Source organism: Phyllostomus hastatus, unplaced genomic scaffold (genome assembly GCF_019186645.2).
Source record: "Phyllostomus hastatus isolate PE091 unplaced genomic scaffold, TTU_PhHast_1.1 phas_scaffold_345, whole genome shotgun sequence".
NCBI classification, from domain to species: Eukaryota; Metazoa; Chordata; class Mammalia; order Chiroptera; family Phyllostomidae; genus Phyllostomus; species Phyllostomus hastatus.
The window spans coordinates 13,485,980-13,505,455 of record NW_025334024.1 but is presented as its reverse complement, the minus strand read 5'-3'; the positions used below and the strand labels follow the sequence as shown (position 1 = coordinate 13,505,455).

At 42.0% G+C, this 19,476-nt stretch overlaps 1 protein-coding gene across 1 annotated transcript; it reads left to right on the top strand.

The window, feature by feature from the left end:
• The first annotated feature begins 6,814 nt into the window (after positions 1 to 6,814).
• Positions 6,815 to 16,097, top strand: TAT (tyrosine aminotransferase). The gene is made up of 12 exons (XM_045818562.1): positions 6,815 to 6,934; positions 7,548 to 7,794; positions 7,945 to 8,049; positions 9,614 to 9,681; positions 10,543 to 10,701; positions 10,911 to 11,049; positions 11,508 to 11,560; positions 12,323 to 12,475; positions 13,069 to 13,197; positions 13,755 to 13,838; positions 14,540 to 14,638; positions 15,041 to 16,097. Exons 2-12 carry the CDS (start codon positions 7,560 to 7,562, stop codon positions 15,179 to 15,181), a joined length of 1,365 nt encoding a protein of 454 aa, XP_045674518.1. The 5' UTR covers positions 6,815 to 6,934; positions 7,548 to 7,559; the 3' UTR covers positions 15,182 to 16,097.
• The last annotated feature ends 3,379 nt before the right edge of the window (positions 16,098 to 19,476 follow it).

Below are 19,476 nucleotides of genomic sequence, written 5' to 3'. Positions count from 1 at the left end.
TGATGAATAATCATTGATAATGATGGTTCAAGAGGAGATGACACAAAGTAACTATCAAGGAAATAAGCAGTAAAAGGCAGGTGAATAGTCCATGCTTGATCCACATAGTTCATTCATTACCTCCTGAAAGTTCTCCACAGCTGGCTGCCTCTTCATGTTTTCTATTTATTTATTTGTTTCTATTTATTGAATGAAGGACTTATACTGTTCACCTCACTTTGTCATCTAAAGAGAGACAGATTTGTATAGTGGGATCTGGGGCCTGATGGTGAAACTGGACCTCCAGCTCCCCACTCACCACCTGTGTGACTCATTTTCACCTGTGCAGTGGGCATGACCCAGGCTTTACACTAGGATGGATTTGAGGATTATGAGCTGATTTGGGTAGAGTGTGTCAAACAGGGCATGGTAGGGGATAGTTTATCAGCGAGTGTGAGCTGTTACGCCACTTGCATGGGTAGAGAAAGGAAGGGTGTGAAAACAGGTCTATAAAAATGAAGATCCCAGGGTTTTAGGCAATCATTAAAACATAAGTTTACAAAACTTTTATAGTTGTAGGAAAATGTTCATAATATCATGTAAAATAAGACTCACAGAATAGAAAATTCTGATATAGAAAGCCTGTGGATGTACACCTAGAAAAAAATAGACTTCAAACTGTTAATTGTTAGGAAAATGGTTAGCAGTGGTTATCTGTGGGTCATGGCACTATTTAAAAAATAGTTTTCTATCAAAACACAGAAAGGTGGTTGCCAAGAGCTGGGAAGAGGATGGAAGGAGAATTAGTGTTTTAGAGGCTTTCAGTTTTGCAATATAAAAAAGCTCAAGAGATCTGTTTCACAGCAATATGCCTGCATATACTTAACACTACTTACTGAACTGTACACTTACAAATGATCAAGATGGTAAATTTAATGTTACGTGTTTTTCCACAATTAAAAAAGAATACTTCTCTATGGCAAACAAAATAAGAAAAAAAATCAGTGGAAGGTGTTCTTTGATTTTTGAATGAAAGGCTTAACTACAGCTGGTTGGTGTAGCTTTTTGTGAGTATTTCTGTAGTTTATTGGGCCCTGGCTGCCCAGTGGAGTTTACGTGGCAGCAGTAAGGCTTCCTAAGTAGAGCAGGGTCCTTCCATTCGGTCCCCACCTCCCTCCTCCCCCTGCTTTCTACTAAGAGAAAACATGGGCTGTAGAAGAGGGGCATTACCAAAACCGTGTGGTTTCTCTGCTTTTCCTTTTGACCCTAGGTTCAGTTGTCAGGTACTGAAGAAGGGCGGATACAGCAGCTCCTGACCCCTTCACCTACCCTGGGCCCTGCAGGTTTCTGCGTCAGCTGCTCTATTTGCAGACCGCCCTCCTCAGACCTGTGCTGCTGAATGTCCTTTGATCTGTAAACCTGAGTCTGAGCCAGACTGGTTGAGACAGAGGCGTCTGGGCTGAGATCTCAGAGCAGCTGTTTTGTTGCCCTGTGGTGGCTTCACAGACCCAGGTCTCACCGAAGAAAAACATGAGTCCCCCCTGTGAGACTGGTGAGGGGTGTGAACAGGTACCTCACAAGTCACGAAGAGGTAGTAAACACATGGAAAGTGACCAACCTCACTAAAACAGAAAGAAGAGGAATAATAGCAACACTTTAATATTTAATGATTTTTAGAAAATCATTCCCAGGGTTTGCAAACAACTACTGATAGGAAGGTAACTGGCCTTTCTGAAAGCAAGTTGGCAACGTGTATCAAGAACTGGAAAAATGTTCAATCTAAGGAGAAAATATTCCATAAAAGCCACAGGAAAATTCAGGAATTTAGTGAAAGGTAGAGGTGACATTTCAAATGAACAAGAACAGAGACTTTCATTGTAAACAATATTGAGCTCAGGAAAAATCTTTAATTGTAAAGATGTTTAGAAATGTTGGATAAAATATAACAAAATGCTTGAGCTCCCAAGATAAGAAAGGAATGCCACCAGGGGCCAAACAACAAGGAACTGAAAACCAGTGAGGGTGGGTGGGTCGGGGGGCAATAGTGCTGCTGCCCTGGATTATTTGAACAATCTAAGGCTCCTGCCTTGACTTCCAGGTGGGGATAGGACACCAGCCTTCAGGCTGTGTGGGTATGTGGCAGGAGGAGTTGAGCTTGAATCTCATTTGTAGCTGGGATCCTTGAAAGTCCCAACCTTGAGTGGAAAAGATCAGTCACAAAATCTTCTACCTTCAAGAAAACCCTACCTTTGTTTGACTTGACTCTTGCTAAGGCCAATATCATGGAGGGTCTTAACCTCTGAGATTCTGTCCCCCTAGAAAACCCTCAGCTGATTCCCTCTGTGACCTCTCAAACTGGTTATGATATCCTGGCAGGGAGTCTAAACTCCAAGAGGTGGTCAAAATAAGATATTTGTATGTTTCTTCTTCCTAACGGCCCAGCTGTTGACCAGTTTGGCAGGTCTACCAGCATTTGAAATGTGATTCTACTTCCAGGAAACTGTCCCACAAATTATAAGATACTTATAAAAATTCCCAATCATAAAATAGCAATTGTTTTCAGTACATTTTATTTGTAATAGAAAAAAGTTGGAAGCTGCCCATGTCCAAAGGGGTGGAATGGGTAAGCAAACACTGTGTACCCATTAAAAGGAGTGAAGTTGATCTCAACGCATGAAAACAGGAAGAATATCCACACAACATATTATTAAGATGTTTTAAAAAGCAATCTGTAGAACAGCATTGTCCAATAGAAACAGAATGCAAACACACAGTAATTTTAAATTTTCTGATAGAAATATTTTAAAACATAAAAAGAAACAGGTGAAATTGATTTTAATAATGTACTTTATTTCACCCAATATATTCAGAATGCTATTTAAGCATGTAGCCAATATAAAATAATTGATGAGATATTTTACATTATTTTTTTATGTCTTTGAAACCTGATGTGTGTTTTACACCAACCATACATCTCAGTTCAGAAAAACCACATTACAGGCACTCAATAGTCACTTATGACTAGTGGCTGTAATAAGGGACACTAGCTATAGATCAAGTGTATTATATATACATAATATATTTATAACTACCAGCTTTATAAGTTGTTGGGAGCCGACCAATAGCCGACCCTTGACACAGTCGGGTCGGAGGAGACGCATCTGCACAGCAGAGGTGGCTGCAGCAGCATCTCCCGTCTATCTCCTCCTGTATGCCTGTCCCTGCTAGCAATAGGTGGTGGGATTTTTGGATACCTGTGTGTTATAACAAAAAATCTGCACGATGCCTCTGATTCTGTGCAAAATGACTTGCTGACCACAGAATAGAAACCCCTAGCAACCCTAATGCTGCCTACTTCCCCCACCTGGAAAGTTAAGGACAAAATTAAACTATGGGCAGGCCAACTGCCAGAGCGCTGAAGGAAGCTGTTGCTAGGAATGTTTCTTGAGGAGTCACCACTTAAAAGCTTAAGATTTATTAGAGCCACTACCCCTCCCATACCGTGGACAGGAGTGTAAAGAAGCAAGGAGTTCTAGTTGAAAATAATAATCTCAATACATGGAAATGAATACAAAACATAGCCCCCACCCCAAGATGTATAAAACAAAAACCCTAGGCAAAAACCCAGTTACCTAACCTAGACAAATCTAACCTCAATGGACAATAGCTAATTTCTAGATAACCTATAAATCACCCCTTGCACCCTTTTAACTTAGACCAATCCCTAGAATCTTAATAGACACCTAGTTACTAATTGGCACCTGAAAGTTTGTGCCCGTAATATAGTTTCGTTGGCTATCTGATTGATAGCCCTCTTGGTCAAAATAACCTTTGTTTAACATGATTGATTTGTAAAACCTTCTGTACTTTTTGAAGTTATTTCTATGGTAATCGTTGCTGTTTTAATAATCACACTATGCATTGAATGTTGTATAACCTCCCTTATAAAAATAAAGATTGATTCTTCTCGGTGAGTCAGTCAGGCCTAGAGAGCCTGGCTGTCCTCCGGCACCCCACCTGGTATCTCGCTCCAGTCTCTTCGCGTGAGCCGTGCATCCTTCGGGGACCCTGAGACCCCACCGAGGCAGGACCCCGGCAATACGTACTGTATAGACACATGGAAAGATAACACAAGAAATGGCTGGTGTGCCTATCTCTCTGGAGTGCGATTGTAGGGAAAGAAGGTGTTCAGGGTTTAGTTTATAAACATCTATATTTGAATTTATGATCTGAGGATATATCACACTTTAATTACTAAAACACTAAAAGTAAAATGTTTATTTTATTCAATGCAGTAAATCAAGGTATAGAAAAATTTATCTTAAGGAAATAATAAATATATGAACAGACATTTATGCAGCATCATTCACAATTATGAAAAGGAGGTCCCAGCCTCAGCTGGGTGGCTCTGCTGGCTGGAACATTGCCGCAGACACCAAAAGGCCATGGGTTCCATTCCCATGGGCACATTCCTAGGTTGTCTCTCACATTGATGTTTCTCTCTCCCTCCCCCCTTCCTCTCTTCTGAAATCAATTTTTTAAAAAGCTAGACTCCACGTCATGTCCAACAATAGGAAAATTATTTAATAAATTTCGATACTTTATGATGGAATGTTTTTCATCACATGGGAAAATATCTGTGCTACAATTTAAAAATTCACAAAGCAAAAGCTATCCAAGCAAAATGAAATCTATATATGTTCACACGAGAACTTGTGTACAAATGTTAACAGTAACATCATTCATAGTACCAAAAGTGTAAACGAGCCAGTGTCCACCAGCTGGTGAATGGATGAACAGATGTGGTACAGCCCTGCAGTGGGTATTAATCAGCCGTAAAAAGGATGGGAGTGCTGATTCAAGCACAGCGTGGATGAACCTTGAATACATTTATTTGCTTAGTGACAGAAGTCAGACATGAAAGACCACATATGGTGTGAGTCCATTTATATGAAATGTCAGGAACAGGCAAGTCCATAGAGACAGAGAGTAGATCTGTGGTTGCCAGGGGCAGGAGGAGGAGTGGGGAGAGGCTTTCCGATGGAAATGTTTGGGAATGAGGTGGCGGTGGTGGCTGTACAGCATTGTGAGTGTATCACAAACCACCGAGTCTTCCACTTTGGAATGTCTAAAACGGTGAATATATGGTTGTGTGAACTTTATCTCACTTTGAAAAATGTGTATATAGAACAAGATCCCAACTTTATGGTGGAAAAATAAGACTAAGTGCTAAGAACGGTGGTGGAGTTATAAATGCTTTTTTTCCCCCTTTCTTATCTCTCCAGTACATATTGTATTTCATTTCCAATGGAGGGTATTGAAACAAAACCATTTGGAAAAGAGTGGTCTTCTCTCTGGACAAAGTCTGCGTGCTTTGAAAATAACACCATGTTCACACTCCGTTGGCTACTACACCAAGGGCACCCTGTCCAGCCTGTGAAGTAGCTCCTGTCTATACTGTATTTAACTGCATTTACAAAAACAAAACCACAGGCCATTTGCCATAGGGTGCCAAAAGGAGAGTTGACTCAAGACTTTCCTTTTCTGTATCTTTGGGTGTTGTAGAGACAGGGTTACATATTCACCTTTTGAAACAGAGCCACCTTGATTGTCTAGCTTAGGGATCAGGGCTCCAGCTTCAGAACTTGAATTCTCTTTGCCCTGCTTCCTGCCCTTGCCTGGTGCTTCTGCTGCCCTACTGGTAAGAAGGGGTGGTAAAGGCTTGCTTCACTGGAGTGGGGAAGAGAATGCGTGAGATAAGATTTTCAAAGCACTGAGGAATGGAAGGTCCAGAAAAACCAAAGGTCATTCCACCCTTTAGGAGACTCAAGTCACCGAATCACCAAATTAACAAAAAGTAGAGGGAGAAGAAAGAGCTTAGGCAACAACTCTTCATCTCCCAATAAATAAACAGATAGGATCTGAACCATGGGGTCACTGAGGTTTCTCTTAACCTTTGAATGGGTGGCATTTTTCATGGGCTCACAGGAATGCTGAGATCTCTGCTGTGCTGGTTTAGTGATGTTGTTTGGTTTATATCTCACCTGACATCTTATTATTCTTCCAATAACCCCAAAACAGGCCACAGAAGACAATTTCCAGTGTAAGGATAAAGTTGCACAGGTTTTGGTTGCCTAGAGGACCCTGTACTTTTCACATATTTGCTGAGTGGGCCTTAGTTTACTCCAGCTGCCCAGTTTGTTCTGATTGGCGTACAACTTCGTAGACTGACAGGGAAAGATGTCCAAGATGTGGGAAATAAACACACATGTTGTGGAACAAGTTGCAGAGCATGATTCCACCTGTGTTTCCAACATTTGTGTGAACCTGTATATCAATGTATCTGTCATCTACCAACCTACTTACCCACCCATCCACCTACTGTCTCTCCATCTTGGCTAGAAATGGATAGAAAAGGCCCAGTTACTGCCACTGCTTACCCCTTACAGTCAGAATGGAGAGTGCAGATAGCCTAGTACAAGGAAGGACCCTCACTTTTACTTTGCACGTCTGTATTGTTAAAATTTTAACAGGTTATTTTGTAAGAAAAAATTAAAATTATCACTTGTGATCACAACTACGCCTCTGACAGTCCTCTCCATCATCTCACAAAGTATGTGAGATAGAGTTAACTCAGAAACAGTTAAGCCCAGAAAGAGTTAACTCAGAGAATTCCAGATGTTTGATGAGGTCAAATTCCTGATTTGGTCATTGGGGGTGGGAGTAGGGTTAGAGGTGAGAAGCAACAAAAAGTGAAAAGGGGAGGAAAGAAGAGGGTTGGCTGCCCAGTTCCCAACCCAGCCAATAGCACGAACATTTCAGGCCCAACGCCCATTTAGGGAAACTATTTTAGGAGCAGGAATTGCATCTGAGTTCATCATCACTTGTCCAAGGAGAATTAAGACAGCTTTCTGCTTCAGCTATTTGGAGGCTGCTTGGTTCTTTTACTTGAAAGGTAAATATCAAGCCTCTGCTAATCTGGTGGTGGTGATTGGGGTGTGTGCTTTTTTCTTTGTGGTGTGTTGACTTCTTTTTCCATAGGGAAGAAAGATGCTTTTAGGATAGTGCTTTAGTTTTACCAATGACAATATTAACACTAAATTTCTGACAATGTGGAATGATTCTTCCTGGTCCTGTTTGCAGAAGGCAAAATACAGTCTGTTGAAGGGTTAGGGAGATTTTTCTTGGACAGGTACTGCATGGGAAAGAGAAAACAGGTATTCTTTGATTGTTTAATAGTTTTCATGTCCTTTCTCTTCAGTTTCATGGTTAAACTTTTATAAGGACTAGGGTTTGCACATAGCAAATCTTGCTGTAAATTAGTATTCAACAGAATACTCTTTGCTAACATTATAGAATGGCTTCTTCCTTTATTTTCTATCTCAGCAAAAAGTCTTAAAACCATCCTCATTCATAACAAAGCTATTTTTCATGAGAAAGTGGCAAAACAAAGAAAAATGTTCGGCAGGAGATGGCCAGTGAAATCACCCCTGTGTTTAGGTCCAAGTATAGCTGCTCAGGATGGTGCTGGGTTCTCGATGTCACAGGGACCTCCTTTCCCCCTGCAGACTTGGCTAGTGATGGACCCATACGTGATTCAGATGAACGGGAAGGGCAGCCTGCACTCTCTCCTGGACGTGCACGTCAACGTCGGTGGGAAGAACTCTCTGCCAGGAAAAGGGAAAGGCAGGAAGGCCAGATGGTCCGTGAAGCCCTCGGACATGGCCAACAACACTTTCAATCCCATCCGCGCCATTGTGGACAGCATGAAGGTGAAGCCAAACCCAGACAAAACCATGATTTCTCTGTCAATTGGTGAGTTGGGGACACTAGATTGAGGGGTGGTCATTGTTCCCCTCACACCCCTCCTTGCCAGATGGGAGAAGATGGAAGTGGAGGGGGAGTCTGAGCGCTGGGCATGAAAGAGTAACCTCTTGATGGCTATTTCTTTTCTCCCATGAAAAGGGGACCCTACGGTGTTTGGAAACCTGCCTACAGATCCTGAAGTTACCCAAGCAATGAAGGATGCCCTGGACTCGGGGAAGTATAACGGCTATGCCCCCTCCATCGGTAAGCTTCCCCCGAGACTCTAAGTGGTGGCTTCCAAATCTTCAGTGCTTTCCCAATAGGAATGAATTTCTAGCAATTCTTCTCACTTTCCTGATGCATAGTTCCTAAAGAGAGGCTAAGATAAAATTGCCATTTGGATTTGAGGAAAGGGGTCTTAGGATTCTTAAATACAAGCTTCAAAGTCCAACTCGTTTCTGGTTTTCTTTGACATACTGCACCGCCCCTCCAGGCTCAGCCACATGCTTGTTTCTGAAATAATGCTCCTATCCTATCAAGGATATCCTATCCTATCAAGCATTGCTTGAGAACTGCTAATTCTCAAACAAAGGCCTTGAATTTGGCTGTTGCTGCTGGTTTACTGGGTCCTAAGTCAATCTACTTATTGCCCTGTATGAATAGCTGCTTGGCTTTATTTCTCCTTCTCTGTGTATTCAATGCTTATTTTAATTATGGTCCCGATCATACTCCCAGTGAAATTGTAATTGTTTCATATTAAAGAGGAATAAACAACAATAACCACAACGAATGGACTGTCCTGTTGAAGAATAGAAGTTTGTTTCTGCCAGAAAGAAATTCTCTCAGGGTTAACTCTGTCCATCCCTGAAACGTTTCTACTCTAAATGTTTTGGTAAAATAAGTAATTCCTTGACTCTGTCTCAGTGTTGCACGTTTTTCTCCTGTGTACATGTGCACATGGAAACACATTCTTAAGGCAGAATAAAAATTCAAGTTCTTGCTAAAATAGAATTAAAAACACTACAAAGAGATTTCAGGGGCATGAGATTTAGTTTGATTATTTACATTTTAGAAACTTTCATACAACAAAATCAAAACAAAGTAAGAACAAAAGTTAGGTTATAAAAAAATTTGTAATGACTTTTATAACCAAAGCATTAGAGAACTGATTCAATTGAAAAACCAAAACCAAGTCTCTTAAATATTCAAAGGATATGAACACTCATGCCAAAGAAAACACAAATAACTATAGTGTGTCTTGGAAAATGCTCCTCCATATTAGTAATTAAAGAAGTGCTGGTTTGTATAATGATCTTTCTGGCGGCTTTGCAAAACACGAACATTTGCCTGAAATTGTCTATACTTCAAGCCTGTAAACTGACATTCGGAAATAACGTATGAGAATATGATTTAAAAGAACAAAATTGTACAAAACACTAATAGGGATATAAGGGAAAAACTGAAAATGGACCCAATGTATCACACTCAATGATTACAACTTTTCAAAAACGATATAGTCTTCCGAAGGGCTTTGGGAATAATCTAAATCTTGTATTTTATGGAGAATAAACACACAATTAGACTGACCAAGATAGTGAAGAGTATTTTATAGTTTGGGGAGCTCTTTCTTGTTATTTATATATTTGTGCTTATTTTAAAGTTCTCAAATATGAAGCGAATCTCCTGTCTTTACAGTGGCTGACAGCTAAACTGCACAGTATGTGCTCTGAGCAGGGGCAGAGGGCACTGACACCCTGGGACTCTGTAGGATGGCTGTCAGCTGCGGGATGAAAACTTCCAGCTTCCTCCTTCTGCTCCTTTCTTCCAGGTTACCTGTCCAGTCGGGAAGAGATTGCTTCTTATTACCACTGTCCCGAGGCACCCCTGGAAGCTAAGGTGAGCCTTAGACAAGATACCAGCTCTGAAGCAATATGGGGCAAACTGTATTCTTTTCGTTGTTTCTGTTCCACAAGGAATAAGGGTTTCAAGGGGGAACGGGAGGTGAGGGTAGTTTCCCTGTAACAATTCAAGGACTTCTTATATAATGAGGATGTGAATCGGTGATTATAATTAATGTCATTACGGTATGATAATGATGTCACATACAGCTTATGTGGTGTTTGTCTCAAGGAGGCTCAAAGGACTCAGAGGTCACTATGATTCTCTGCAAGAGATCATTGAAAACCAATAATTCATAAACACCAAATAATTAACATTTTATATTTTACCAAAAGGATCTTTTAAAAATTTGTAGCTCCCCTCATTCATTTTAAGGTCACTCAAATAGGAAGACTGAGCTATTGTGACATATTGAATTGATGGTAGTGCCAAGTTTCCATGCTACCCTCACCTGTATTATTTACTATGAGGGGTCCACAGTCCTTAATAGAAGAGGTGCCCTTCATCCATGTTTCAGAGAAGAGCCAGGCTTCAAATCTCTGCTCAAAAGTAAATAAATAGGCAGGCAAAAAAACCCAAGGTCATGATGATCTCTCATGAAAGTTGGCTGAGTCATGGCTGACCTATCCTTTTTGAGGTGATTTGTTTATTTCTTTTAAGTGGCCAACAGCCTTTAGATATGGGCAGAGACAAGCATGTTACCTTCTTTCATTTTTGGCTTAGTACAGTCCCTACTATTTTATTTAAGATTTTTAAAAAAGTAATCTATTTTTGTGCCCCACTCACACATCTGATGATCTGTTCTCCTGTTGCAATTGGAACTACTAACAAAATGAACCTTTTTTTTTTTCTTCACAGGATGTCATTCTGACAAGTGGCTGCAGTCAGGCCATTGAACTTTGTTTAGCAGTGCTGGCCAACCCGGGGCAGAACATCCTGGTTCCGAGACCCGGTTTCTCTCTCTACAGGACTTTGGCTGAATCTATGGGGATCGAGGTCAAACTCTACAATTTATTGGTAAATGACTTTTTAATTTTAGACACAAGTGCACAAGTGCTCACTACTTCCTGAAAATGGGTGAGCATTATCCTAGCAGAAAAAGATCTGGACGTGAGTGGTCGACACCACAGACACATTTGATTAGTTACATTACACCTTGGAGTTAAATGAGTATGCTCCCTAAATTTCTCAGAATCATCTTAGTCTCACCCTTTCTTCCTCCCCAGCCAGAGAAGTCTTGGGAAATTGACCTGAAACAATTGGAATCTCTGATTGATGAAAAGACAGCCTGTCTCATTGTCAATAATCCATCGAACCCCTGTGGGTCAGTGTTCAGTAGAAGTCATCTCCAGAAGATTCTGGCCGGTGAGTCCAGCAGACTTCACTTGAAAGGAAAGGAGATGGGGTGGATGGAATCCGTTAGCCATTTCTTGGAATGAAAAAAAAAAAAAAAAGAAGAAGAGAGTCCATCACTAAGTTCAAAGTGTAGGATGGAGGTAGGGGAGCCCCTTGAGGGTCTCTAGTGAAAAGAGTGCCATTGGAACGGTAGGACTTGCCTGAAAGAGGGAGAAAAAGAGGAAATGGACTTGCTGCTTCCCCACCCGCACCGCACCTTGTGGAAGAGAGGGTCTGAAATGTCTCTTTTATTAAATAGCAAATTTAGACCTTGTATCCTGGAAGTGTATAATACGAACTTATAATTCTTAAACAGGAAGACAAAACACAAAAACACGAAATGCGAAACACAGTAAGACCAGGTAAATAATTAAGTGCAAAGGCGATCCATGTTAATAATGATTTCCGTGTGTTTTTCTTATTTTCAGTGGCTGCAAGGCAGTGTGTCCCCATCTTAGCTGATGAGATCTATGGAGACATGGTGAGTCTTGCACAGGGTCTCTCACTACAATAATCTTAACTCCAAATTATTTCATGGGGACTTTAGAGGTGGCATCTAAAACATGCCAACTCTAAATGATTAGAAGCAACTCCTAATCATTTCAGTACAAGTCAATATACCTGCCCTCTTCACAAATAAATAGATTTGTGACTTCTTAGCCAGTTGTCTGAAATCCAGAAAGCTATGAAAATCCAAAGATTTTTGGAATTCATTTGGTGGCAAAACCTGACTTGGCTGATAGATATTTGTAGATTTCTATTTTTCTCACTTACGGCCTGTACAAGAATGTAGGAAAGGGATAGAATCATTAATATGCTTGATGTGGAGTGCTATCCCAGAGTGCTCTGGGGTGCTATATAATATATGGTATATGTGCTATATAACCTTTCTGAAGTCCAAATAATTTTGTAACATACTTGGGCCCTGGAATTTCAGGTAAGTAGTTGTGGACCCATTTGGATATTTTAAAATTTATAATGCCAACAGTCATTCATTCTCTAGAACTGGCATCAAGGGGTTGCCCATATCACAGGGCTAGGGTCAGTTTCCTCATTGTAGGCTTCCTTTAATCCAGACCAGACACCAGGTTAAAAGCCTCTTGGGATCCCAATCATGCTTCAGTGTAGGGATGGGCCCCCAAACCCGAGGCCCTGGCCCTAGTGATATAAAGAAAAGGGAAGGAGGCATGGGATGTGGAGGAGGGGAAGCAAGAAGACAACAACAGGCTCTTTTCCTCCTCAGGTGTTTTCTGACTCCAAATTTGAGCCTCTGGCCAACCTCAGCAGCAATGTCCCCATCCTGTCCTGTGGGGGGTTGGCCAAGCGCTGGCTGGTTCCTGGCTGGAGGTTGGGCTGGATCCTCATCCATGACCGAAGAGACATTTTTGGCAATGAGGTGAGAGCAATGTGGTATGTCTAATTTGGGATATATATTTACTTTACGTGCACAGTGGTTGGGAGGAGGAGCTTTTTTCTCTTTCTTCCCGGGTCCTGTAATTTTGGGTGCCTAGAAAGATACTAGATAAAGATGGTACTTCTCCAAATTCAGTTTTTCTGTACCTGGCTCTATCAAGAAGTCCCATCTGCTTCCAGTTTTTGGACCACTGAAAAGGAAACAAATGCAGTAATACACCTAATATTTGCAGGCATACAATGTGCCAATACTTTATATACATTATTTTAATTTAATCTTTCCAACAACCCTCTGCGGCCAGTAATAGTATTATCTCCATGTTATAGTTGAGAAAAGTGAGGCACAGAGAACTTGTATAATTTTCCCAGGGTCACACAGCAGGTGCATAACAGAAGCAGACTATGAACCAGGTGGTCTGATCTAAGAGTAACACTAGGCACCATCACTTCTCCAGAGCTATAAAAACTGATAGAAAGAATGATCAGAACAGAGATGTAAAGACTGATAGAAAGAATGGTCCCAAAGCTGAGGTGCTTAAGAAAGGCTAAAGAATGTGTTTACTGGGGGCCTTTTAGATCCGAGATGGGCTGGTAAAGCTGAGCCAGCGGATCCTGGGACCCTGCACCATTGTCCAGGGAGCTTTGAAAAGCATTCTGCGTCGCACCCCTCAAGAGTTCTACCACAACACTCTAAGCTTCCTGAAGGTAAGGGTAGCCTGTGGCTTTTCACTTTGGGGGTCAGTGAATGTCACCAGTGGAATTCAGAATGACAGTCCTCATTTCTGGAGCAATGTTCCATGACGGGGCTTCCAAATCAGGAGGTGGCATCCATGCAGGTATCCACCCATACATTTCTTTTTTTTTCTTTAAGATTTTATTTATTTATTTTTAGATAGAGGGGAAGGGAGGGAGAAAGAGAGGGAGAGAAACAACAATGTGTGGTTGCCTCTTACATGCCTCCTACTGAGGACCTGGCCTGTAACCCAGGCATGTGTGCTCTGACTGGGAATTGAACCAGCGACCCTTTACTTCACAGTCCTGTGCTCAGTCCAGTGAGCCATGCCAGCCAGGGCTCCACCCATACATTTCTAACTTCTGGCAACTCACTCTGCTCCTGGCCAAAAGCTTCAGGCAGCAGGTTTTTTTCTTGTTGACTCCTTATGCCAGTAGGACAAACTTAGGTTCCTTGCCTTTGATCTGGGCTCTCCTTTTAATGATTTGTTTTTTCATTTACTTAATTTTTAATCTTTCTCCTCTTGTAGTCCAATGCTGATCTGTGCTATGGGGCTTTGGCTGCCATCCCTGGACTCCGGCCAGTCCGCCCTTCGGGGGCCATGTACCTCATGGTAAGAATGTGGGTGGCAGCCACTCCTGGTTAGGCCAAGGAAAGCCAGTAGTCTGCAGGGCTCACAAAGAACTGGGCTCCTGGGCCGGTCTCTTCAGGAATTACCTTGTTCTGAATTGTTCCACTGACGTGATCTGTGCTCACTGTTAAAAAAAAACAAACAATTCTCTTAAAATGAATTCATTACTTGATATACTTATTTTATATGTACACACAGGGAAGAGTTAGGACATAAATAAGAGGCTCTCTACACCACTGTAGTTCTCAACTGGGAATGATACTGGTCCCCTAGGGGCATTTGGGAATGTACGGGAATTTAGAATGATGGGATGCTGTTGGCATTGTGTGGGCCAGGCATGCTAAATATCTTGCAATGGGTGGGATAGTTCCATGCAATCAAGAATTACCTGGCCATGAGGCTGGCAGTACCTTTTATGAGAAACACTGGCATTCTATTTCCAGCTTTCATTTATCAGCATACAGGAAGGAACCCTTCAATAAACTAAAATATTAATGTAAACGTATTATCTCTTCGTTGTGGAAAATTCCATGAGCTCATAAGTGCTAGAACTTATCAAATTATTTACCAGTTGTATAGTTCCAAGATATTTTTTATAGCAGTCCCCACCTAATTTATGGCACAGGGAGTCAGCCTGTTTTCCCTCTTTCTGATAAACTTGCCTCTCCCTGTTATTGGTATAGGTAGAAATTGAGATGGAGCATTTCCCAGAATTTGAGAATGACGTGGAGTTCACAGAGCGGTTAGTTGCTGAACAATCTGTCCACTGCCTCCCGGCAACGGTGAGTGCTTGTATCTCTCTCAGGACCTTCTCAACAGTTTCTAGAGCCTCAGGAGCTGTCCCTGAGCTCATCTTTAGCCTGACCTTTCCTCACCCAACAAACTGTATCTTCATTTGATGAGATTCAAACTGATGTGTCCCATGGCCTCTATTTAAAATTTGTTTCTCTCCATCATTTTCCCATCCATTCTGGGAAGAAAGGATATGGTGGAACATTCTAGGTGAGGGGAAATCAACCTTGTCCCACAAGTCCCTTTTAAGATGAATTAACTGCTATGACTTAGTGTCCCAGCGATGGAAACTGAGTGAACTGATAGCGCTGAGTAAGTGGCATCACTGCTTCTTGCGGTGGTTCGTGACTAGGTTCAATCGCTCTGAGAATAACAGGCTCTTATTTTTGCAGTGCTTCGAGTACCCGAATTTCTTCCGAGTGGTAATCACAGTCCCTGAAGTGATGATGCTGGAGGCCTGTAGCCGGATCCAGGAGTTCTGTGAGCAGCACTACCACTGTGCGGAAGGGAGCCAGGAGGAGTGTGACAAATAGGCTTGAGTCCATGCTCCTCAGTGTGTCCCGTCCAGGTAGAACTGGACTGGGCCCTGCTGCTCCTCGAGTCAGGTGCCCCTGCTGGGAGAGGGGCCTCAAAAACACATTGAGGGCTCAGAATGGCCCCTACTTTCCCCCACCTATATCCGTATACACACTCTAAATCCCAGATTTTCGTCCTACTCTGCTCTGCTGGAGTGACTGACTGATTGATATGCCCCCCTTTTATGATGACTTCCTCCTTTTTCTTTTTTATGAGAGTACCAGGTGAACAGTAGTTACCAGAAAGCAGCAGAAACAAGAAAATTAAGAGCTTAGGATGAGAAAAACAAGAGGTTGAGAGAACCTCTCCCCCTCATTCTGTAAGAACATACTCTCTCTAGTCATATCTGAAGCCCAACTCTGTTACTGCCTAACTTCAGGTATACCTCACTTTATGCAATAGTTGTAATGAAGTTGGGGCACATGTATTTGGTTAATTACATTCTAAATACATCAGGAAACTTTGCTAATTCAAAGTATCCCTTACAGAAACACTTCTGTTGTTTTCTTTTTATAAAGAATTATTTTGTAATGTAAGTAGATATCCTTTAATTGATTGACTTTCTAAATTTAGATATGTGTGTATCAGGCTTTCTTAAAATGAAGACACATCTGTACTGAAAAAAAAAAAAAGGAATCATAGGACCTTCCAGAAACACTGCTCTGTAAGGGCCACAGATATCCTCACTTGTCACTGTCATAGAATCATTATTATTTTGGCTGTAATGTTAATATTGATTTATTGATATATATATTATATTATCTTTTCATATGTTTTCTAAGAAGCATTTGTATTAACAAGATCCTTTATTTTGCCAAAGGCATAAATTATTGTTCTTCTTTTTTTAAAAAAAAATAAAACTTACTAAGTATGCTTTCCTCTCCTGTGATGTGTTTTTTCTCTTCTGCGGGGGAATTTCCACCCCTAGATGCTGCTCACTGCTCAGTCTGATTGATGCCTTATTTCTTTGTAGAAGTACTGATATTTGTGTTACCAGACGGGAACCGGCCTGGAGCTGGTCTGCCTCAGGCCAGCCTGTCGTGTGTGAGTTCTTGACTTTGTGTGGGAAAGATTTCACTATAAGAGTCCAAGGTGATTTTGAGAATATGTTTACTATGGCTGGGGACAGGGAAACGAAGGAAGGATTTCGGATAGAAGGAGTAACAGGAGAGAGCCTAGGTGGTGCTCTGCTTTAGCTACCCAGAAGAGTCATAGGAAAGGAATGAGCCATGGCTGCTGTTAGCTCCTTGGGAAGTGAAGGTCACAGGCACAAAGTGAGCCAAAGTGGGGCTGTTTTTAGCTCATCGGGAAGTCAGAGGAAAAGGAGCCTTTGGAGACAGGATTGAAGATAATCCTGGGGTCGACCTACCACTGCCCACTGCTCCCCTAGCTGCAAGTCTCCTTGGGACTCTTAGAGTTTAGGGGGAAATAAAAAGTTGGTGCCCAAGAAGGGGCATGGGCATGCTCTGGAGCAGGCCACCTAGAGTCTTTGTCCTGAAGGCTTTTTACCTTTTTTCTGTGGGTGAGAATCTTAGGGGAGGGTTTCAGCAGAATATTCATCAACTTTCCAAGTGCGTTATTAATATGCTGATGTTTCAAAACGAGTATATAGGCAGGTTTGGGAATATTCTTTGGTCAGCCATGCTGTTTTACTTTTATCTTGGGTCTATCTTTTAATGGAGTTTTTGTTATTTGTTCCCCTGACTTCATTTGTCCCCGGGTTAGCTGGCAAAAATGACATTAATTGGGTCTCTGCCCTCTATTTTCTCAGACCAGAGAGATTTAAGCTACGTACTCTCTGGTTAAGGAGAAGAGGTATGAACCATTGGTTCTCAAATGTTCTTGGTTAGGAGAGATAAGGTGTTACAATTCCAGACAGCTGTAAATTGCTCAGTTTGGCCTTGTTTAATTTTCTTGTCTCAGTTTCCCCATTCCACTTGCCCAAGAGTTTTCCTAGCTTTTTACTATCTGTCACATTTGGAGTGACTTAAGATACACTACTTCTAAAATATTTTATTTGGGAGCTCAACTTCTGGCCTTAAATTTCACACTTTCAATTTTTTGGATCCCCAATCTCTGGTCCCAAATTCCTATACTTGTCTAGAGCCACTGGGGAACAGAGGTGAACTGGCTGAGTTGACCCAGGTAATAATAGGTGTCCAGGATCTTCTTTCAGTATGAGCTTTTCTCCTGCAATTCCTCTTAGACGCAGTTGCCTAATTTTTTCTTCACCATTTAGTTTAGAGGAGGAAATCTGAAGTTGTCTTGCAAGGTTGGGGCAGAAATGCACCATAATCAGTCTGGAGATTCCTCACTAAGGGAAGTTTTCCATATCTGGAAGAGGAACTTCAAGTCTAAAGGCTGACGGTCACACCCACTTAATTTCCTCTACAAAAATAAACATCAAATGTCCCTGTTCAGTGAGCGCACGCTAAAATGTACCTTTCAATTTTTCTTCAGCAAATCCAAAAGGAATATACAATGGTCAAGATGATAAAGATTTGTTTCCTGTATGGTGCCACTGATGATAATTTTCGGAAAATGCCTGGCTCCTCTTTTCCTGTACCCCACTGCCTCCTCAACCCCCAGAGATCTCTGTCCAGAAGTAAACAGGAAGACTTGGCAGTTTACACAAAACATTTTCCCTTCAAACGCACATATGCTATCACGCATTACTAAATTATACTCAGACTTCTTAAATTTCTGAATTTTCTTTATGTCTACATTTTGATAGAGTCAAACATTCAAACATTTAATACACTACATTCGCACTGGTCAAACCTCAAACAATGCACCTCTCTCCCACAACCCATTCTTCAGCCCATCCTCAGCCACCCTGTATCTTCTCCCTTGAGGTAGTCACAGTTAGCATTTCCGGTTCATTCTTCGAGATTATACGTGTATGTAAACGTGTGTGGGGGTTGGGAGTAGTTTTCCTTTTTTTCTTTCCTTTCTTCAAAGTATCTATTATTCAACTTTAGAATTCAGTGTCCTATTGAAGGCCAAGGAGGAATGACATTTCGGAGGAATAACATTTCTGAGGTGTCCATCGAATCCTGGATGTTTCTAGGTTAAAAAAGAAAAAGGATCCCTGTGCAAGGGCTGCTTCCAAACAAGCTTAAAATTCCCCGGGGAGACTACTTTAAGGTAGCAGGAGAGATAGCAACTGAATGTCCCAGAATAAAACAAAGAATGCATAAAACAGTTGGAGACAAAAGCTCTCAGATATGAATTCACCTTACCTTCCCCTGCGGAGCAGTGCCTACTAGGTAACTGCTACAAAAGTCCCTGGTGGGTGCAGCAACTCCCCGGCCCTGGGGAGAGGCTCCGAAAACTCACGGCTGCGCAGGCGCACGTGCGAGTGTGGGCGCAGCGCTGCTCAGGGCGCATGCGTTGTCGCGAAGCAGCTGGGTGCCACTCTGGGTGCAGGCGGTGTACCTGAGAGGAACGCGAGGGTCAATTCGTTTAAACCGGTGCCGGCTATTTTCAGTAATGGGTTTGGGTTTTACCTCCTTCTCCAGGCTCTCATCTGGACCCTCGCCCTGTCGAGTGATTCTTTCCCTTTTTTGTGCCCAACTGGGGCCACAGACAGCGGGAGACTTCCCGGAAGTCGACAGATCATCCCAAGGTATGGTAACCCCCTGTTAACCTTTTAGCCGCTCTGGGCCAGGCCCAACAAGTCCGATGATTAATGAAACGGAAGGAGAAATTCTTTCCCAGGAGTGGTTACAAGTTTTCAAAAGTATGGTCCCTGGAGTATTCGGACCCCTCTGAGCCAGGATCCACTGCTATGCTCCACGCACGCGCTGGAGCATAGCTATGCACACTGCTACCCACGAGGGGCTATATTTTAAGTATTCTAAAGCTTGAATTATTGAATCCGTGGGAAAATAACTGAATTCTCAGTACATCTTGTTCATACTCTTATTTATCTTAAACAACTTGGGTGTATTTTCAAACAAGTTCCACAGGCTAGCATGGCATCTGCAAATCGGGATGCCCCCTATGGGTCCAGTTGTTGCACCCAGTGTACCCCATGACTAATCCCTTGGTTACTGAGACAGCGGCAACACGAGCATACTCTTATTGACCTGGTTTTGAGTCCCCTCTTTATCTGTACTCTTTGAGGGATTTCCTTACTGTCTTACAGGTTTGTCTCTGGATCTGCAAATTTGTTTGCTAGATTTGGTTCAGCATATCTAGTTGTTTTGAAGCCCAAACATTTCACATTATCTAGTCTGTGCTATTGCTA